This window comes from Phoca vitulina, unplaced genomic scaffold (genome assembly GCF_004348235.1).
Source record: "Phoca vitulina isolate PV1807 unplaced genomic scaffold, GSC_HSeal_1.0 scaffold67, whole genome shotgun sequence".
In the NCBI taxonomy this organism is placed as follows: Eukaryota; Metazoa; Chordata; class Mammalia; order Carnivora; family Phocidae; genus Phoca; species Phoca vitulina.
The window spans coordinates 1,577,831-1,597,846 of NW_022589770.1; the positions used below are offsets into that span (position 1 = coordinate 1,577,831).

The 20,016-nt window shown below is 46.6% G+C and overlaps 1 protein-coding gene and 1 pseudogene across 2 annotated transcripts in view; both read right to left on the bottom strand.

The window, feature by feature from the left end:
* ACER2 (alkaline ceramidase 2) overlaps window positions 1–16,227 on the bottom strand; it is a 31,399-nt gene extending 15,172 nt beyond the window's left edge. The window contains exons 1-3 of one of the 2 annotated variants that reach the window (XM_032392354.1): window positions 16,021–16,225; window positions 7,730–7,844; window positions 6,852–6,993 (exon numbers count right to left, since the gene is read on the bottom strand). In XM_032392354.1, coding sequence (XP_032248245.1) covers window positions 6,852–6,993; window positions 7,730–7,844; window positions 16,021–16,128 — 365 coding nt within the window. In that variant the 5' untranslated portion in view covers window positions 16,129–16,225. Of the gene's footprint in view, window positions 1–6,851; window positions 6,994–7,729; window positions 7,845–16,020 lie in introns of both variants that reach the window. The other variant, XM_032392355.1, reaches the window with a different exon arrangement.
* Window positions 4,717–5,378, bottom strand: LOC116624452 (annotated as a pseudogene).
* Window positions 16,228–20,016: the final 3,789 nt, after the last annotated feature.

The window sequence follows — 20,016 nt, forward strand, 5'->3', positions numbered from 1 at the left end:
TAGCACATACAGCTAAAAGTCTTAAGAATAAATTCTAAGACTGTCTATTTACCAGCAACTCACAGACTAGCGTGCATTGGAATTTTGTGTTGACAAGTTTTTGACATGACCCATCTTAGAAAAATACCATCCTCAGGGCACCTGGGTGGCTCAATCAGTTAAGCAGCCAACTCTTGATTTCAGCTCAGGTCATGATCTCAGGTCATGAGATGGAGCCCCACATCAGGCTCCGTGCTCAGTAGGGAGCCTGCTTGTCCCCTCTCCCTCCTCCTCTGCCCTTCCCCCCACTCGTGCCACGCACACATGTGTGCGCTCTCGCCTTCTCTCTCTCTCTCAAATAAATAAAATCTGTAGAAAAAAGAAACAAGAAAAATACCATCCTCACACCCTTCAGTGGATGTACTTTCAGGAGAAAGAGTCAGAAGTGGCGACGTGATCCTGGACATGCTCCTTCTTCTCTCCCTGGGACTCCATTTCCTTATCTATAAAGTGAAAAGGCTGGTCTAGATGATCCCCAAGGCCTCATCCATGACTGAAATTTAGGAGCACATGATTTTCCTGAAGTTTCTTTTATTCCTCATTAGCACAATTTACCTTGGCCAAAATCCCCGGAACAGGTCACAGTTGGGAAACTCATCTGAATGAAATTCCATTATAGAGAAATCAAAGTACACTGAAATCTCCAAAATACAAATTTATCTCTTAAAGAGGAAAACCATTTATCATCAAGGTGCAGGAAATCATTGATCGAGCTGCCAACTTTCTGACTGGAATGAACAGGAAGTGTAGCCCTGAACTTCAACCAGAGAAAAAATACGTATGCGGGAAAGGGTCCAGGCAGCAAATCCTCAGGAGAATTGTTTTCCTCCTGGCCTTGGCTGGCAACCCTCGCCACTGGAGGAAAGACAGCCTGCTCCAGCCCGAGGTGGATGGCCCGCAGCTCCCCTCCCCCACCCCCATCATGCAAATGGCCCTTGGGGACCCACAATAACTCCTTTACTGGGTTTTGAGATGCTATGACCTGTACCAAGGCTTTTCAGCCTTTTTAGATTGGATAAACAGTTAAAAAAAAAAAAAAAAAAAAACTTGCAAATTGCATTACTTCTCTAAATCAATGGTTCGGGAGTTAGTGAGGGCAACAGTGATGTAAGCACAGGTTTTCCAGGTAACAGATGTGTGCTCACTTGCTGCTTCCATCACTCAGCAGCTGTGGGACCTTTTGTCAAGTCCCGAAACCCTCCAAGCCTCACGTTTCCCATATGAAAATGAAGACCCCCTACCCCATGGTGTTCCTATAAGCATTAAAGCACTTAACATGGTGCCTGGTACATGGTTCTGTGCTAATAAAAATCCACTATTACTGTTATCATTCCCTTTGTGTGAGAATAAGTGCTATTTTAAATAATGTTATTGTGAATAATAGCTGCTCTCAGGGAAAACCTGACAGGGCTGGTGTGGCAATCCCCAAAGGCTCCGGAGGGCATTACCAAACAGTTCAAAGGCAGCAAGCCTGAAGAAACTCGCTTTAAGGAGAGCAGAGGCAGACGCCGCCCATGTCGGTCCAGAGGGTGTGGAGGAATGCGCTTCAGGAAGGTGGCTGAGCAGACAAAACCTCAGCCCGAAGAAGTCCACACAAGTCACAGAGCCAGACCGGCCGACCCCAGGGTCACCAGAGGTCCTGGGGACAAGAGAGCTGGCCATGTCCAGGAGCACAGCGTTCTGACAGAGTGTTGTCTTATCCATGACACCAGGCAACCCCTGGTCTCTGGTCGTGTTCTCCACTTTCCAGCCCATTATGGCCTCAAACTGGAACACGAGGTCAGGGAACCCCGATCACCCCGTCCTCCTCAATTCCCCCAAATCAAAACAGCCCAACACCATCAACATAACGTAACAAAGCTGCTACTGCTGTTAGCATTAGCCACCCATTAGAGCAGAGGTTTGAACCCTGCCAGACCCTGTACTCCTTTTCTATAGCAAATACCTGGTAACGCCCCCTTTACTCTTCCAAAGTGAAATGGATTTTATGGATGATAAAACCTCCTTCATGATAACCATCAAAAACCTGTCCACAAACTTCCCTCAAGGGACACCCTGGTTAGGATCCACTGCTTTAAACCACCCTTTAGGACTAAAACATAACCTGTGTAGAACAACTAGCCCATGATAGTCACAGGATTACAGCATCTGGTCCCGGAAGGTCCACCCATGTCCTTTTCTAAGTAAGGAACTGATAAGGCCCAGAGAGTCTAAGGCCCTGGCCCCCAGTCATCCAGCTAGAGCAGGATGGCCAGACCCCAGCCTGGTAACTCAGGATTCAAAACCTGAATTGGATTATAAAGTGAGGGCAAAATCATAAAAATCACAGCAGGATAAATCTTTAAGAAATGGAAATAATGAGTCCATCATAGTTCTTTGTTCTTGGGGTTTTTTTTTCTCAAAACAAAAAGGTCTAAAAATTATTAATAACCATGAACAACTGAGTGTATGATGATTCTTAGGACATTCTAGGCAAGATAAAAAAATGCTTTTTTTTTTTTGACTTGCCAATTATTCCTATTTATACGGTAAAATTTAATAATTTCCCTACTGTTCTAGACATTCTTCAAAACACTTATCCATATTAGCCATTCTTAACAACTGCTAGCCCTTACTGAGTCCTTACTCCGCACAAGACGCTGTACACCTTCTAGGATTTCCCCCTATATTTCCAACCCCGTAAGGTACCCTTAATATCTGCAGTTTACACATGAGCTAAATGAGGTTTCAGAGCTTTTAAAAAAACAAACAAACAAACCCTATCACCCAAAGCCATGTCCGTCTGATACACTTAGCCACCATGCTCTGTTGCCCCTTCTCCAGAAATCTCACACTGGAACTACTTTTAATGTGTTTTTAGAAATATTCCAGCAAAGTCTAGATCACAAAAAGAGACGTTAACTTGGATAGGTAAACCACATGATCCCTGGTCTAGAGAAATCCCTGTTTTGACATGAAGTTTTTGTTCTGGCTGCCACTTGGACTCAGAGCTGCACCTGTCCCCGTCCTGGGCAGTGAGGCCCACAAAAAGGGGTTTTGTCTTCTTGTTCTCCCTGTCACTGGCAAGTTGAAGGCGGACGAATAGAGTTGAAATCCTTATTTATAGTGTGCTACTTTCCCGTAACATATGCCTTATCTTCATTCGCATCTCCCATTCCCATTCTCTCCTTCAGTGCGCGTGTGTGTGTGTGTGTGTGTGTGCGCGTGCACGCGCGTCTCAGAAACGCCAGGCAGAAATCTCCATGTGTCATCGGCAGTACTGGAAGCTAACTCTGAGCACTCGCCATGTTTCTAATACTCTACAGTGTGCTGCAGGGTCCTCTCAAGAGAGGATTATTTACCTAATTTGACAAATGACGAAACAGAAAATGAAAGAGTCAAGACGAGTCACACCGTTTGTAAGCAGGGAACCTAGGATTCAAACCCAGGGAGTCTCCAAAACCAGGGACATGGACATCTGTGGTGCTCAGGGCTCCAAAGGACTCTCTCCAAGCTGAAGACAGTGTGGTCACGTCTTCCCAGAGAAATGGTGCCGGCAATAAAAAAAAGTCCCAAGTGGTCACCTCTCTGTCCCACGGTACGGTTTCATTATTAAAGTTGGTAAGCTTTATAACTACATCCATTGCCCCATTTTCTTTTCTCCTGCTCATAACATTCCCTCACCCCTCCCGTCAAGAAATCAAAAAGACAGGGGCGGCCTGTGTGGCTCAGTTTGTGGTTAAGCATCCAACTCTTGATCTCAGCTCAGGTCTGGATCTCGGGGTCATGAGTTCGAGCCCTTTGTTGGGCTCCACACTGGGTGCGGAGCCTACTTAAAAAAAAAAAGAAGAAGAAGAGAGAAAGAAATGAAAAAGAAAAAGATTCTCTACTATGAACACACACAAAACTGTCGCTTGGAATTTCAAGTGGCACCTCCAGAGTGCCATGAACAAAACCATTCCTCTGTGTGAGGCTTCTCACTCAGCTCCCAGGACTTGAAAGATCAGATCTAAGAGCAAAGAGATTCCTCAGCTCTCCACCTACCACCCACCAGGCTCGGGCAGGGATGGAGGTGACTGGTGGCCACCCTCTGAGTCGACAGGAAAGGCAAAGGTAAACGATGTTTCTCAGCCAGAGCCCGAAAGCCCCTCCTGCAAAGGCCCTCCTGACCCTGCCTGGCGCTGCCCCCCTTCTCCACCTCACGAGGCTTTCTAAGCACCCCCAGTCATTCTCCCGAAGCCGGACAAGCAAGCACAAGACTAGACACCAAACCGCCCCAGCCAACCTGCCACACGCTGAAGTCTCCTTCCTCCACTGAGAAGGCCACAGCCAACGGAGACCGTATTTCTCCTGAAGCCGGGAATGCCCTTTTTGTCACCTCTTGTCAACTGCTGGCTCTCTCACTCTCATTTTTTGGATAAGTAACCTTGAGGATCCTTTATCTGCTCGATGATAGTCAAAGAAAACACCATTTAATTCAAATCCTGCTCTGTACAATGAAGATAGTACAGCTAGTTCATCTGAAGTATGTTTTCTCCCTACTTCATTGAAAAATGCGTTTTTAGTATTAAAAAGTAACATGTGCTCTTTGTTTAAAAAAAAACTGCACAACAGTATAAATTAAAAAGTGAAAGTTCTCTCTCCCACTCCCTTCCCCATTCCTTTTTTTTTAAGAAATTTTTTTTTTCATATGCTCAGCCATCTTTATTCAGTTCTGGGGGGGGGGGGGATGCCTCCTTTCCCATGCTCCTGTCCCTCCTCCTCCCCCCACCCCAGGGCTCTGTGGGAGTCAGTGTCCTCCCCTGTTGAGAGTAGGTCCTGGGGCCCAGAGGCCTGGTCTGGAGAATATTCAGGACAGCTGGTCCCTTAGTGGGGATGCTGGTCTTCTCTGTTGTGGGGAAGAAGGAAGGTGGGCAGAACTACTGCCCACCAGCACTCAGAGCTCCATTATCTCCCCAGCTTGGGTTGCAGGGTAGTGGGGGGTGGGGGTGTCCCCTAGCCTCAGCAGCCGGAGGGCCTCAGGGATCAGGTTCCCAGGGTAGTGCGAGAGAAGCAGCTCAGAGCAAAGGCTCCTGAGTGGGGGCTGCGGTAAGAATGGTCATTGTGCAGGCTGAGTGGAGAGAAGTGCGTGGCCACGTTCTCTTCAGAAAGGAACTGTTTTCGAAAGGGCTCCTGCTCTTCCTCCAGGCGCCGCTTGGTGCTCATGGGCACAGCTCCTCGGAGAGGGGAGCTCACGTCCTAGGCTCGGGGCGTCCCCGACGCGGCCCGTGGGTCACGCTGGGCCCAACCTGCGAGGCCTCGTTCCAGGGGCTGCTGCAGGATCATTTGGGTTCAGGGTCTTGCAGCTAAGAATTTTTTATTTATTCGTTTGAGACAGATACAGAAAGAGAGAGAGAGTAGAAGCAGTGGGGAGAGCAGAGGAAGAGGGAGAAGCAGACTCCCTGCTGAGCAGGGAGCCCACGACGTGGGGCTCCATCCCAGGACCTGGAGATCGTGACCTGAGCCAAAGGCAGACGCTTAACCCTCTAAGCCACCCAGGCGCCCCCCTTCCTCCTTCCTAAGAATAGCCAATGATAGTGGCTGTTTATCCTCCTCCTCTAGTTATTTCTATGCGCACACAAAGACCTAGACGCCAAAAGAGATTAGTTAATTCATTCTAAAGTTATGCTATCCCACACACAGTTCTACCATGTGCTCTTTGCAGCCAGCATGTTTTATGGACACTTCCCCACCTCCATCCATAGAGAACAGCCTTTGTCTTTAATAGCTCCAAAATTCCTATTCCTATTCACAGTACCAGGAACACTAGGGAATTCTTTATTTTCCTAGTACAGCTCTTCCCTGGGTACTCACAGCTTGCTTGATTGAAGACATGTTTTTAGACTATTTATCCATATATATATATATATATGGATCCATATAAAACACAGTGTCCTACAGAGAAATATGTGTGGGTCATATGTTCTAGGAGCATTTCTCATCTTTATGAGGTTGACTCTCTTCGGTTCCTTCAGATATTAACAAACCTCATACAGCTCCTCAGAAAGGCTTTCCCTGACCAAACTCCAAATGAGCACCCTATGTCACCTCTACCTCCTTTCCAGCTTCATTTTTTTATCAGAGCACTTATCCTAACATCGTATTGTTTGTTTGTTCACTGATTTGTAGCCTCCCCAACTTCAGTATGAGCTCACTGAAGGCAGAGGCTCTATTGTTTTGTTTAGTGCTATATCCCAGTGTCTGGAAAAAATGCATGGGAAGTGTTCAAAAAAATATTTACTGGATGAATAACCATATAAGCATCCCTTCCTGAAATTCTGGATTTCTAGCTTGGAGGGTGTGTGTGTGTCTGTGTGTGTGTGTGTGTGTGTGTGTGTGTAGATCTCAGCAGAGGTAAAACCAATACCATTTGACAATCATGGGATCTACAGCTACAAGAACCAATTCCTTAATGGAATTCTACTATAAACTTATCAAATGGTAGAATTGGATTGGACTCAAGGAAATGTTCTAGCAGAAAATCAAGGGTCTCTGAACTGCCATTCAGTAATTTCTCCCCCACTGAAAATCTTTCCACTTTTGTTCATATCCTATAAGGGAGACATTTGACCGTTTACCCCTAATATCCTATAAATTCTTCGCCAAGCATATTAAAATTCCCTCTTTCGTCAGCTTACGGTCTAAAAGAATAAACAATCAGTGGATATTAAACAAGTATCTGATAAGCTCATCATAAGGGGAGGCTCCATTGTGTGCTGTTTTCCTGATACATACATGGAGATGCTGGGTGCTGCACTCAGCAGTAAATACAAAACTGTTTAACACAAGCTTACCTGTCATTCCGAAAGACCTTTGGTAGATACCTTCTGGGGAACCACATGGCCAGAGCACACATCAGAACCCAAAGGATTGCAAGTTCATCGAGCATCTGACCCAAGAAACTTAGGGTTGCATGGAAGTAGACGGATCCAATTCCTAGAATCAATTACAACCAATTAAAAAAAGGTCACCACAGAAGAACAGACCCACAAATCCAACACACTGCTGAAGGCCAGCCATTCGACCAACCACGGTCACAATCACCAGATCACACTCTCACTGAAAGAAGAAGCTGAAGGAAGAAACACACACCACCTAGACAGGCAGCCTTGAAGCCTAGAAAGAGGATTGCAGGCAGGGCCCCAAGATCAGCACATCAGAGCTTGAATAATGCCAGTTAAACACTCTGTCCTCCTCCAGGAGGCTTCGGGGGAAGAGGCTTTCAATAAAAGTCAACATTCTCTCACTGTTAAGAATTCCCAATCTGCCTGTGGAAGGAAATGGAAATTATACAAGCATTTCCCAGAACAAGGAAGGATCAAACATCTAAAAAATTTTTTTTCTCGTTTTGATCCACTAGACTAAAGTCTCATCAGAGCTCAATCGCTTTTGTGTGATTTTCTTCAGAAGTCCTCAGAAAACAGCGCTGGCACAGCCCCAACAGCTGTTAGAGAAATAAGCCCTCACGTGCCATTAAGTGATCGCTGGCGTCACCCCGGGTGTCCAGCCCGTGTCCAGAGGCGACCTCCTTCTGGCATCAAAGCAAAAATAAAAGTTCGCTAAGACGTCAGAGTGACTTTGGTTTACAAAACATAATGTTCAAATAGGACAGGAAGTGTGCAGCATTCCATTTCCTCCCTCTCAGCCCCTGCTCGAACACGAATCCACTTACCCACTACAACTAAGAGCGTCCATATTAGGTAGATCCCACTGTTGAAGCATGTTGCGTACTGGCGAAATAAGCACATGCAGATGGGCGGTAAAACGAAAAATAAGACGTTGCTGATCTGGGGGGAGGGAGGGAGGGTGGAAAATGAAAAGATGAATATTAAGGGGCAAAAAAATAAAGCAGCATGTTCCAAATATGAGCTTTGCAAACTGGGATGAATGTGGCCACACGTCTTGTTTAAGCTCTTACATCTCTTTTTTTTTTTCTTTTTTTTTTTTAACTGCAGATACAGGGAAATTTAAGCCTTCTTTATGGCCATTTGGGGGATTCTTCCCATCTCTCTACAGCATTTTAATAGCTGCTCCCATGATCAATCTATGAAAGCTGCCCAACCCCCTCTCTGGATTCCAAGAATCTTCTTTTTCTGCACAAGACTAACTGAAGCATTTTGATCTACTTGCACATACATTTTTAAAGGTAAGGCCCGCACTAAGTAATGGTAAAAAATAAAGCTTAATATGGAGGTGAGTACTAGACATCCCAGCTCCCCAAAATTTTCTGCTAGCAAGGCCAGCTTTTTTCTCCAGCGCCCACACGAAGGCAGGATGCTTCCAGGGTCTGCCTTTGTCAATTTCTTCCCCTAATCAAATCTATTTTTAGGTAAAGATCAAACTTTCAGATTTTAGTGTGGATTTAAGCCTGTTATCGGGCGGGGGAGGGGGGCAGTTGGCTTTTCAAAAAACTGTATCTTCTCTAATATATTCAAATTACTGTCATTTCAACACCTAATCACTATTTAAATATCATTAACGAGGTATTTTCCATTCTGTTGTTCACATAAAGCTGAGTGAACTTCATACTTAACAGCCTGTCTCCATCTGAACCAGCCGTATTCCACATGCTTAACCACTACAGGTGCCTAGTGATGACCATACTGGTCCACGTAACTCTGGAACCTCCCCTCTAGTTTTTGTTTTTAATTTTTTTTTTTTTTGTCTTTTTGTTTTTAGGAGGTCACAGCCAGCTCCCCTTTTTGTTTTCCCAATTTTTTTTAAATCAAGGGAAAATTCACACAAAATTAACCATTTTAGAGTATACAATTCCATGTCATTAAATGCCCTCAGAATATGCAACCATCACCTCTGTCTAGTTTTTTTTTTTTTTTAAAGATTTTATTTATTTATTTGACAGAGAAAGACAGCGAAAGAGGGAACACAAGCAGGGAGAGTGGGAGAGGAAGAAGCAGGCTTCCCGTGGAGCAGGGAGCCCGATGTGGGGCTCGATCCCAGGACCCTGGGATCATGACCGGAGCGGAAGCCAGATGCTTGACGACTGAGCCACCCAGGCGCCCCACCTCTGTCTAGTTCTAAAACCTTTTTATCACCCTCAAAAAGAAATCCTATACCCATTAAGCAGGTACTTTCCGCTCCCCCTCCCCCACCCCCCACACCCCCCACCCTCAGCCCCTGGCAACTGCTAATCTGCTTTCTGTGTCTATGAGTTTACCTATTCTGGGTATGTCATGAAAATGGAATCACACACTCTAGGACTTTGTGTCTGGCTTCTTTCACTTAGCACAATGGGTCTGCAGTTCATCCACATTGTGGCACATACAGTACTTCCTGCCTTTTTGTGGCCAAATAATATTCTATCGTCTGAAGACCACATTGTTCATCCGTTCACTCATCGACGGATTGTTGTGAACAGGGCTGCTATGAACATTCACATACACGTTTTTGAGGATTTGTTTTCTTCTGGGCGTATGCCCAAGCTGGTATTGCTGGATCCAATGGTAACTCCATGTTTAACTCGGTGAGGAACCACCAAGCTGTTTCCCACAGCGGCTGGACCATGTTACCTCCCCACCAGTCATGTACAGGGATTCTAGTATCTCTACCACTCTGCCAACGCGTGTGCCTTGTCAGCAGTAAGCTGTCGGTCGTTATTACTATCACAGCCTTTAACCTTCCAAGGAATCACTTAAAGGACGAGAGATCTTCAGGGGTAAAAATGAGAGCATTTCAAGACCATTCCTTGTTTGACAAGGGGCAATGCGTGAGCACCCAGAAGGGCTCCCCAGGCTGGCCGAGGTCAGAGGCAATCACCCACAGAGCAGTGACCCGCACTGAGCTGTTTCCCCTGCCCAGAGCTGATTTTCCCCTCCAAGCCTCCCCAGCCACACTCTGACCTCCTTGGCTTAACTCCTCACTGGTTCTCTAAAAATTCTGACTTATCCTGCATTGCACACCTGTGATGTGATTTAAATGTGGCTCCTTTTGTTAAGCAGAGAAGGAAGGAAAGGGAGAAGGGAAAATGGAATTATTATACCAGAGGTAACTCAAAACCTGATCTTTCTCCTTTCTTAGACATAAATGTGTTCTCCTGTTTCATTCTGTAATTTTTTTTTTAAAGTCTCCTTGCCATCCTCCTCTCGAGGGATAATGGTTATCCTCAGATTCACAGCCTTCGAGTCATCTTCCTTGCATTTATGTGAATACATATATATCACATATAATAACATTATCGCTCTGCCTTCAACAATAGGCTACGCAAACCTTTCCCCCCTAGTTCAGATAGATTGACCTCATTTGCTGTAAGTGCCACACATGCGAGCGGTTTATCTAGTCCCTCCCCAGGGGAAGGAGCCCCAATGTACAGCCCCCCCTACAAAGTTAGGGGGGTAGGACTGGGTTTGCTTCTTACCCCGTCTTCATTGCCTCAAGTCCTTGCAATCTCCCTTACAAGTGCAACCATCTCCTGCCAAGCCGACTCCCAACAAGCTCTGTCAACTTGTGTTCTTCACTTTTTTTTTCCTTTTTTTTTCTTTTCAAATTTCTATTTAAATTCTAGGTAACATACGGTGCAATGCTGGTTTCTGTGTTAATCACGTTTAAATGTTTACACACTACTCACAAAGGCATGAAGTCGTTCATTACACTGCGGGAAAGTCATGGGACTTCAAACATTTTTTTCTTAATGCACATATTAAGGAGTTCAACTTAGAAGCACCATTTGAACATCTCCCAGATAACAGGGAAATCACCTTATTGCCTCTCCGTAGCCCTGCCACCAATGACGGCCGGCCTCTACCATGCCTTTTATTTATTTATTTATTTTAAAGTATGTTATGTTAGTCACCATACATTACATCATGAGTTTTTGATGTAGTGTTCCATGATTCATTGTTTGTGCACAACACCCAGTGCTCCATGCAGAACGTGTCCTCTTTAATACCCATCACCAGGCTAACCCATCCCCCCACCCTCCTCCCCTCTAGAACCCTCAGTTTGTTTCTCAGAGTCCACAGTCTCTCATGGTTCGTCTCCCCCTCCGATTCCCCCCCTTCATTCTTCCCTTCCTGCTATCTTCTCCTCCTCCTTTTTTTTTTTTTTTTTAACATATAATATATTATTTGTTTCGGAGGTACAGGTCTGTGATTCAACAGTCTTACACAGTTCACAGCGCTCACCATGTCTTTTTAAAGCCCTCCATCTATGGAAAGGGAAAGACCAAATCAGAGGGAGATTCTCTCTCCCCAAGACAAAAAGAGGAAGGAACTCCGAAAGAAATACAGATAAGCAAACAAGTCCTGGTTAAAACACACATTCAGTGGCTCCATCTCTTCTGAGAAATGAAACTTCCCCTAACAATTGTGTGGGTCACTCAAGCTGAATAGTTCAGCCAAGGGTATTTTTTTAAAGCCTATTGCTTTGGAGAACTAATTTGCTTAATGTCTGCAGAGCAGATTTTTTTTTAATTAAAAGGAAACCGCAATTTTAAAATGTATTAATTATTTCCTTAGAAAGTTCCTCATTCCACGAATTCCTCCATAACATGGCACCAAAATAATCTCAGGAACAGACAGCAATCTCCTCCCAATGCATGGGAGTGTGCACTTTCCCAGGCAGAGGGTAAATGCTGACAAAGCAACAGGCTCTAAGATTTTCTGAACAGGAGGTTCAGAAACAGCTAAGGGGTATTCCCCTGGCTGGGTAGGCGGTCTGTGCATCTTGACTGTATGCAGATTTCTAATCCTCCATTCCATTGCTCCCCTCCTGCCTCTGGGATGACCAACTGTCCTGGCCGGCCTGGGACTGAGGAGGGTTCCCCAGGACATGGGGCTTTCAGCTTCAAAATCGGGCAAAGCCTGGACAAACCAGGACAAGTCGGCCTCCCCACTCAGAAGACTTCTTGCGAAATTCCCCCACAGTACACCAAGCCCATGCAGAATACTAATAATACCCTTGCCAATTTGTACACCTCTCTGGTCTGGCCGTCACCACCCAGATGACTGTTTGCAGGTCTGGTCTCTGTGACAAGCACACAGTAGCTGCCCAGTAAATAGACAGATCTAGAGATGAACAGAGACAGGATATAGGTCATTCTGCCCTACAGGGACATGGGCTTTAGCATATCAGAACTACCTTCCTTATCTTGATGGGTGGCAGAGCTCCTTGGGAAAGGCGACAGATGATGGGCTGGTTTTATGCATATATTTTGCCTCAAGACTTTTTTTTTAGCACCAGTGGATTACCTCCTGAGCCCCTGAGTCCCTGCCCAGCAACAGAGTCCCCAAAAGCTAAGCCAGTGTTAAAAAGCAGACGCTACTTTTCTCTAAAGCAGTGCGTTCTAGAGTTCTTCTCTTCAGTGTGACTAGAGCCTGGAAATTTAAAACATAAAAAGGAACTCAAGTCAATAAAATTTGTATGTGGAAGAAACAGTACAAAATGTGCAGAAGCAAAAGGCGGTGGAAGAACAGGACATGTTCTTGGAAGGGAGATCTGGGCTTGGCTGAAGCAAAGGATGATGACAAGTCTCGAGGCAATAGAGATTTGCAGGGCCCCAAAGCAAAATGCTTTGTCCACCCAAACACTGTCAGTGGGTGTATAAACCAGGGTACTCTCTCTGGTGGGCCATTTAGCAATAATTATCAGACTTTAAGTAAACACTCTCCTTGTCCTAGCAATTCCCTCTAGAGGATTCGTACTTGTAGAAGTACATCCAGATGCATATATAAGGATATTCATTGCATCACTGCTCAGAAACCAAATTGAAAGCATAAAACAAACTGCCCTACGTGTCCATCAATAAGAGACTGAGTGGGTGAATAAATCAAGGTCAATCCATTCAATGGAACACTGATTAGACATTGTAAAGAGGAAGATAACTCAGAGCCAATATAGGACCATCTCTAAGATCTATTAAGTGAAAACATCAAGAGGAGTTTGTGTAGTATGATCTCAACTGGGTTAAATAAAAACTTAGATATTGTGTGTATACATTATACATACATATTTTATATACTCACACAAATGCATGTGTTTTGTACAATGCCTGAAAAAAGGTTTGAAAAGATACACAAAAACAGATTTTTCACTTTATAATTTGCATGCTCTGAATTTTTTACCATGACCATGCTACTTTGTGAAAATTAGTAAGTGGAAACCTCCCTGAAGTAGATCAGGATGCAAGAAGGGGAGGCTCCCAATTACAGACCCCTAACAGAAGATTCCCCAACAGGAACCAATGGTCTATTCCAGGCCCCAACAGGGAAAGATGTACATTGTATCTCCCATAAGAAATTCACTACCCCTGCCACTCAGCCAATGAGAAACAATCACCCTGAACTCTCCAGTTCCAAACAACCCCTCCCGACTTCCGCCTTTTCCATAAGATAACATTCCTCTCCTTTGTTCGTCTTGCCTATGGCTTTCCTATAGCTTGCTTGTCCTGAATGGCAGTTTTCTTTTTCTGAAATACACCCATGTTTGCTGGTAAAGTAACTTATTTTTAAGGTGAACATTTTAAAATACAGAACAACTATAACAAAAAACTAAACAAACTTTTTCATATCCAACATCATGAGTTTTATCCTGTAGTTCATATGGTCCCAATGCAGGAGTTTCCAGTTAAAGAATGGCTCAATCATAAACATCTGTGCTGTGCAGAATAAAGAAGTCAAAAGGAGCTACATGGCATTTGCATCTTCAGGAGGAGTATCTTTGTAGAGTCAAATGGACCGAGTTCTAACTCTAATTCTGCCATTTTCTTGACCTCAGCAAATTGCATCATCTCTCCAGACCCTGGTTTCTTCCTTTTATCCAGTGGATCTAATAATGAGTGCCCACCACTGAGGGTACTGTACACTGTGCAGCAGAGTTCAACACCTAGCAAACAATTCATGGTAGCCAGTAGTGACTGAAGTTGTAGTAGTGATGTGCTAGCCCCAAGACCCGTTAAGAAGGTTCTAGATCCTGCTCCCAGTTCTCCCCTGATTTTATATCTTCAGTTCCTTAACCTTTTCCTCAAAATTAGTAATGATGTTTCTAAAATGGGTAATTAGATCTGCGGCCTTCCTATGAGGATTTAATGAGCTGTTTATCACCATGTAATAGTTCACTGTCTTCCTCAATACGAGAGAGATAAGCACGGGTCTGTCCTGTGATAAGCTTCAGAAATAAGTAGGGCTTGGAAACAGAGAGAAGGAAACAGTTTTTGCTAAGCTCTTTGGACCCAGACTCAACAAAGTTAGGTGACCAACTACTACTCTGAGGTTTAAAGCTCTCTGCACGGCTAAAGCAAATTTTGTGGTTTGTAGGAGTATTCCAAAGAATAAGGCCTGTCAGGAGGACCAACCAGGCTCATCACCCACAGACACTGCAGCTGAAGAGCGACAGTTCGTTTCTAAAAAAGACTTTGGCACTCACTCCACAACAGCTCCAAAGGGACTAGATTAAAAGTAAAAACAACATAAAGTGTCCCCCCCCTCATCCAGCACTCTGGGGCTTTTCAAGACAGGCACAGAACAGCTCTAAATGAACTTCTGGCCAAGGAACCAGGCCTGACTCTCAGCTGGCCTCGGTCTCCACAGGTCATTATCTTGCTGGGTGTGTGAGAACTTGTCCCCAGCCTGTCATTTGTTCCTTAACTCTCTGGTGAAATCCTTAATAGTACTCTCCACCTTATAAAAGGAGAAAGTATGGCTACGGAAAGTACCCAGCCATCCCCAGCCCATCCTGTGTGCCCCCCGCCCCGGTCTACCCCTAAGAGTAAACTCTGAAAGAAGGGGTTCAACAGGTGAGCTGTAGCCACCTCCACTAGTCTTTCACAGGATCTATAGACAGCAGAGGGCCAGGTTTTCTTGAAGAACTAACCTGGTCCTAATTAAGAAGCAGGAGTGTTTGTGAGGGCAGAAGGAGGGAGAGTGCAGACTTCTGGATTGTGCTGGAAACATGAGTATGACCGCTCCCTTCTCTACAGTTCAGTTTCATCATCAATGAATGAAAGGGCTGGGACAAGCTCATCGGAGATCCCTCCAGACGGACTCATGCCAAGTATACTCTCTCCAGCAAATCCAAGGAGAAAATCCGAAAGAACAACCTCAAATTCACAGTGACTTGTAAACCAGGAGTTCCTGTTTTTGTGTGTGTGTTTGGGCAGCCGCAGAAATGACCACGCAGAGTCTTCCATTCGGTCTGAGAACCCGGAGCCACCGCACAGCGAGAAGAAGAGGCATTTCCTGCCAGCATCAAGCTTTCCCTCCCATAAATACGAACAGCACACAGGCTACTGCAGTGGGGAAGTCTCAGCCTGCCCGTAGCAAGGACCGAGGCAAGCCCACGAAACACGCACACAAGCACTCCCAAACTTCCCGCTCACTTAATCACTGGAGAGGGCACAGGCCTGGGGGAGTTGACTTGGGGGCTGGACTGAGCCTGGGAACCAAAGGCAAAGAACTAGGAACTAGTAGCAATTAATGTGATTCTGGCCAAAGGTAACTCGACCTATTATTGGTGTATTAGTGGGGCGGGGCCAGTCAGCACTGCAGCAGCGGGCCCTGCTCCTGAGACCTGCCGGCGGACTCTCTCCTCCCGCCCCCCTCCCCCAGCAGGTATTCAGGGAGAAACCGCACAATGCGACCCAAGTGCGTCACGCCACAGAGATCCTAGGGGAGGAAGGGAATTGTCCCGGCGGGTTCACCAGTCCCTGAGTCACCCACCTGGGCGAAGGGCTGACACGGACCACGGGCTTCGGGACAGGTGCCGGTCCAGCAAGACAATAGAGCCATCAGACGGAAATGACAAGGGGAGGATGAGCCCAGATGTCGGGATAGGGACAGAAAAGGACAGATGAAGAGCTGGAAGGAGCGCAGAGGAGGGGGCGCGCGGATCGACTCTGGCCCTGGATACAGCATACCCCAAATACACGTCCAGGTTCCAGGAGCAGCCACGATTAGTGGCGATCCCCTCCCTCAAGCCCGCCTGCCATCCCCGCTCCCGCTCCCGCTCCCGCACCGTGTTGTAGAACTCGGCGATGGCAGGCACGATGGTGTAGTTGTCCTCGCACCAATCCACCTCCGAGCTGCCGGCCCGCAGCTGGTCCCACCAGTGTGGGATGCTCATGGCCGCTGTGGGGCATTGGAGCAGCGGCTCCCGCAGCCGAGAAGCGCCCAGGGCTACTGCTGGACGCCGACTACAGCGGCCTCGGCTTTACACGCGACGAGTCAGCCGCCGGATGTGGCACCTCCCCAGCCGGCCCCCTAGTGCTCCGCTCCGCCTGTTGGACGTGACTCGCTCGTGGACCCCTCCCCCAGCTCCGCCCCCTGGAGGGGAAGGCGAGGGTAGGAGCAGGCCACGCCCACCCGAGGGGCGGGACGCATGTGGGAGGAGGGGCAGTCCGGAAGCGGGGACAGAGCTCCAGGCAAGTCTGGATATCCCGGCTACCGCTACGGCAGGTGGCAGAAGCCTTGACGGCCCGGCCCCGTGCCTGCCTGTGCCTGCCCACGCCCAGACTCACAGGCGCCACGACTCCCCCCCCAACCCCCACCCCGGAGGATCCAGGCCCCTGTGGACTCTCAGGGAGTTTGCACTGATCTGGCTGTGCCCTGCGTGGGACGCCCGTGCTCACACTCAAGAAAGAAAAGCCCTCAGTCCCTCTGAAGCCCGTAAGGGTTTGCTTGGCAGGACCCAGTGCCATGGGCTAGAGCAGGAAGACCTTGCAGGCTGGAGTGGCCGGCTCGATGGCTCACCCCCCCACACACACAGCCTCTGCCACCCTCTGTTCAGTAGACCACTTCTGCAATTTCCAGGACGCTCTTGGTCCCCCGGACTCCAGCCTTAGGGCTTTAATCCGGTCTTCAATTAAACATAGGGCGAAACTTTAGCCATAGCAACACTCGGAGGACGTGGTGTGGCAGGTATGACATCTCCAGGACATCCAAAGTTCAAGAGATGATATGTACAGCTTTTATGATATGCCAGGCACTGTTTGAGGAGCTTCCACGCATCACTTCCTTGCTGTTGGGGGGGGGGGAATCCTGCCAAGTGGGTTCTATTGACAATGCCGTCCCAGCCTGTAAGGCAGCGCTAGAAATCAAATTCATGCCTCATGATCTCAGACCTGCTGGTGACTACTTTGCTGCTGTAGTTTCTAAAGCTAACACTGGGGCGGGGGTTTGAGGATTACCAGGTCAGGACAGTGGCAGTGGCAGAAGGAGCTTCTGGTCAGCAATCCGTGGTGCCTGGCACTAGCCTCTGCTGGCTCGAACCCGCATGGTGTTCTGAAGGCCAGCAGCTCCCAGGCACTGCCCTCTCTAGGCCTGACTGTCCAGGGGAACCCTGGCTCGCGCCCCAGTGTCCATCAGCAGATACCCACACAGCCGTTTGCAGGCCTCCCCCAGATCTCCAGAAACTGCATGCCCCAGCTCCTCTGTTTGTCTCCAGAAAAATCCAGCTCTCTTCCCCTGGGGAGCAAGCCACACTCCTTCTTTCCTCTGTCCCAACCTCTGTCCTCCTCCTAGACAGCCAGTTCCACAGTCCTGGAACCCAGGTCCATGGGTACCTTCTCCTAAGGTCGGGATGACTCAGGCCTGCAGGACACCCAGTGTGAGCTGGCCACTTCAATGGGAGGGGGAATATTCCTCACGGCCACAGAGGACATTTAATCAGCTAATTTCTCCATGCCTCACAGCACTCCCAATTGTCCAACACCAGTTGTCCACGTTCTACTCCTTCCAGTACTTAAGGTGGAAACATGTCTGTATTAACTCTACTGGTGTAAAACACACCATTATTTTATATACCAGTGATTCTCAAAGTGGGTTCCCCTTTCGGGGGATCCACAAGGTGAAAACTCTCTTCCTGTGAACACGGCAACATGATCTGCCCCTTTGGATCTCATTCTCTCACCAGTGCACATTGGAGCTTTTCAGAGGCTAGGTGATATCATTATCTCTCTGGCAGCTAATAGAATCTGTGCTTGTGTAGTCTATGGTATTAAAAGTCTCTTTAAATTTTGAATATGAGGCGCGCCTGGGTGGCTCAGTCTGTTAAGCATCCAACTCTTGGTTTGGGCTCAGGTCGTGATCTCAGGGTGGTGAGATCAAGCCCTACATGGGGCTCAGCGCTGAGCATGGAGCCTGTTTAAGATTTCTCTCCCTCTTCGTCTGCCCCTCCCGCTCACACGAACATGTGCACTCTGTCTCAAAAAATTTTTTGAATATGATAAATATTGATTGATATTTCCACATAAAGGAAAGAATTTTAGGATCCCCAATGTCCAGTATAAAAGGAGTCCTCAGATCAAAAAGGTTGAGAGCTGCTATTGGAAAAAAAGATGTACCCAATTAAACTCTTTGTAATGGTTTTTTTTTTTTAAGATTTTATTTATTTGACAGAGAGAGACACAGCGAGAGAGGGAACACAAGCAGGGGGAGTGGGAGAGGGAAAAGTAGGCTCCCTGCTGAGCAGGGAGCCCAATGCAGGGCTTGATCCCAGGACCCTGGGATCATGACCTGAGCCGAAGGCAGACGCTTAACGACTGAGCCACCCAGGCGCCCCAAAACTTTTTGTAATGTTTTTTATCTTTTAGACTTCTTAAGTATATATTGAATGAGCGCTTTTAGACTTAGACGTGCTTATTTTATATCACTCTTGTGTGTACATAAAAAGGAAAATATAAGCACAATAAACTTATTAAGGAATTCCTATAATCACACTCAGAACCTCTATTCTTTTTCTTCGTCATTTTTCAGCTGAGTCATTGGTGTCCTCTTGTTAATTACTAGGCGCTGGTGATGCAGCATTTTTAAATCTCACTTCACTCCTGCGTTCTTCCAAACCTGGTGTACATATTTTGATGCCAGCACGTTCTTGATCTTACCTGAAGGTTGCAAGGGAAAGTTTTCAGACAACAGGCATCATGTTTCCTTTCCAGACAGTCCTTAGGTGATTTGTTGACAGAAACATGGAGATTACAGTTGCCAAGTCATTCCACCAGGATTCACCACTGAGTTTATGCACGTTCAGGCACCGCCAACACATCTTGACCCCCGCTTGGCCAACCGTGATTATAAAATGCCATCTGCCTTAAGGTGTATCTGGATTTCAGGGTGTGACAGTGCAAAGCATTGTGACTTTTAGCACCACTGAAATACAGAATCCACTGGATATAAATCCTCCTTCTGCAGGTCCTGCTAGGGAATGATGAGGAGTTTTCCTCCTACGCAGGAACTCTTATTGGCAATGACCATCCTAGTTCAAGATCAAAACCAGCCACCTGGGTTTTAATTACAATTGCACAGAGAGACAGGGCTAAGCCAAAGGCCATTGGTGAGCAGCATCAGGGACACAAAGGATGTTTCTCCAAAGACACCAGTGTTGGTCTTCTTGGGACTATGTTAAAGTTTTTTGGATGCTGTCATCAACTCTCCCCATTGTTGTCATTTTTTTCAATGAATATAACCTAATAATTTAACATTAGGACCTACCATTGGCCATTGATTTTGAAATTGATTTATATTAACAATATGCCTTAGCAACCACCTTCAGTGGTTGAATAGAAGACTCTGAAATCAGGTGTAAGCAGAGAGCTTGGGGAGAACGGGCTGGGGGATGGGACCGCCCGGAAGAGGCCACGGCTGAGTTCTGACCATGCGTTTGCTTGTGTTGCTTTTGGTCCAAATAGCAGTCAGTGGTACAGATCCATGAAGAGCGGGTTTAAGGGAACTACCCCTGCAGGGAAGGCAGGGTGCCATCATCTTCTCTTTTTACAGAGTTTTTAACTATGTTTCTTTGGTCCAAGTAAATATCTGATAATAAATATCCAGTTCAACTGGTTCTACAAGTGGAAATCATCAAGTCACAAAGTCTTCCTCGGAAAAAATTGCAGGCACCCGTGCCAGCGAAGCACGAAGTGCATGATCATGGATGAGATTTTCTGCATTTTCCTGTCTGGCCAGAGTTTCTCCTCATAGTCTTGCTTGAGGCTCATTGTTCAGGCCAGTGATTCTC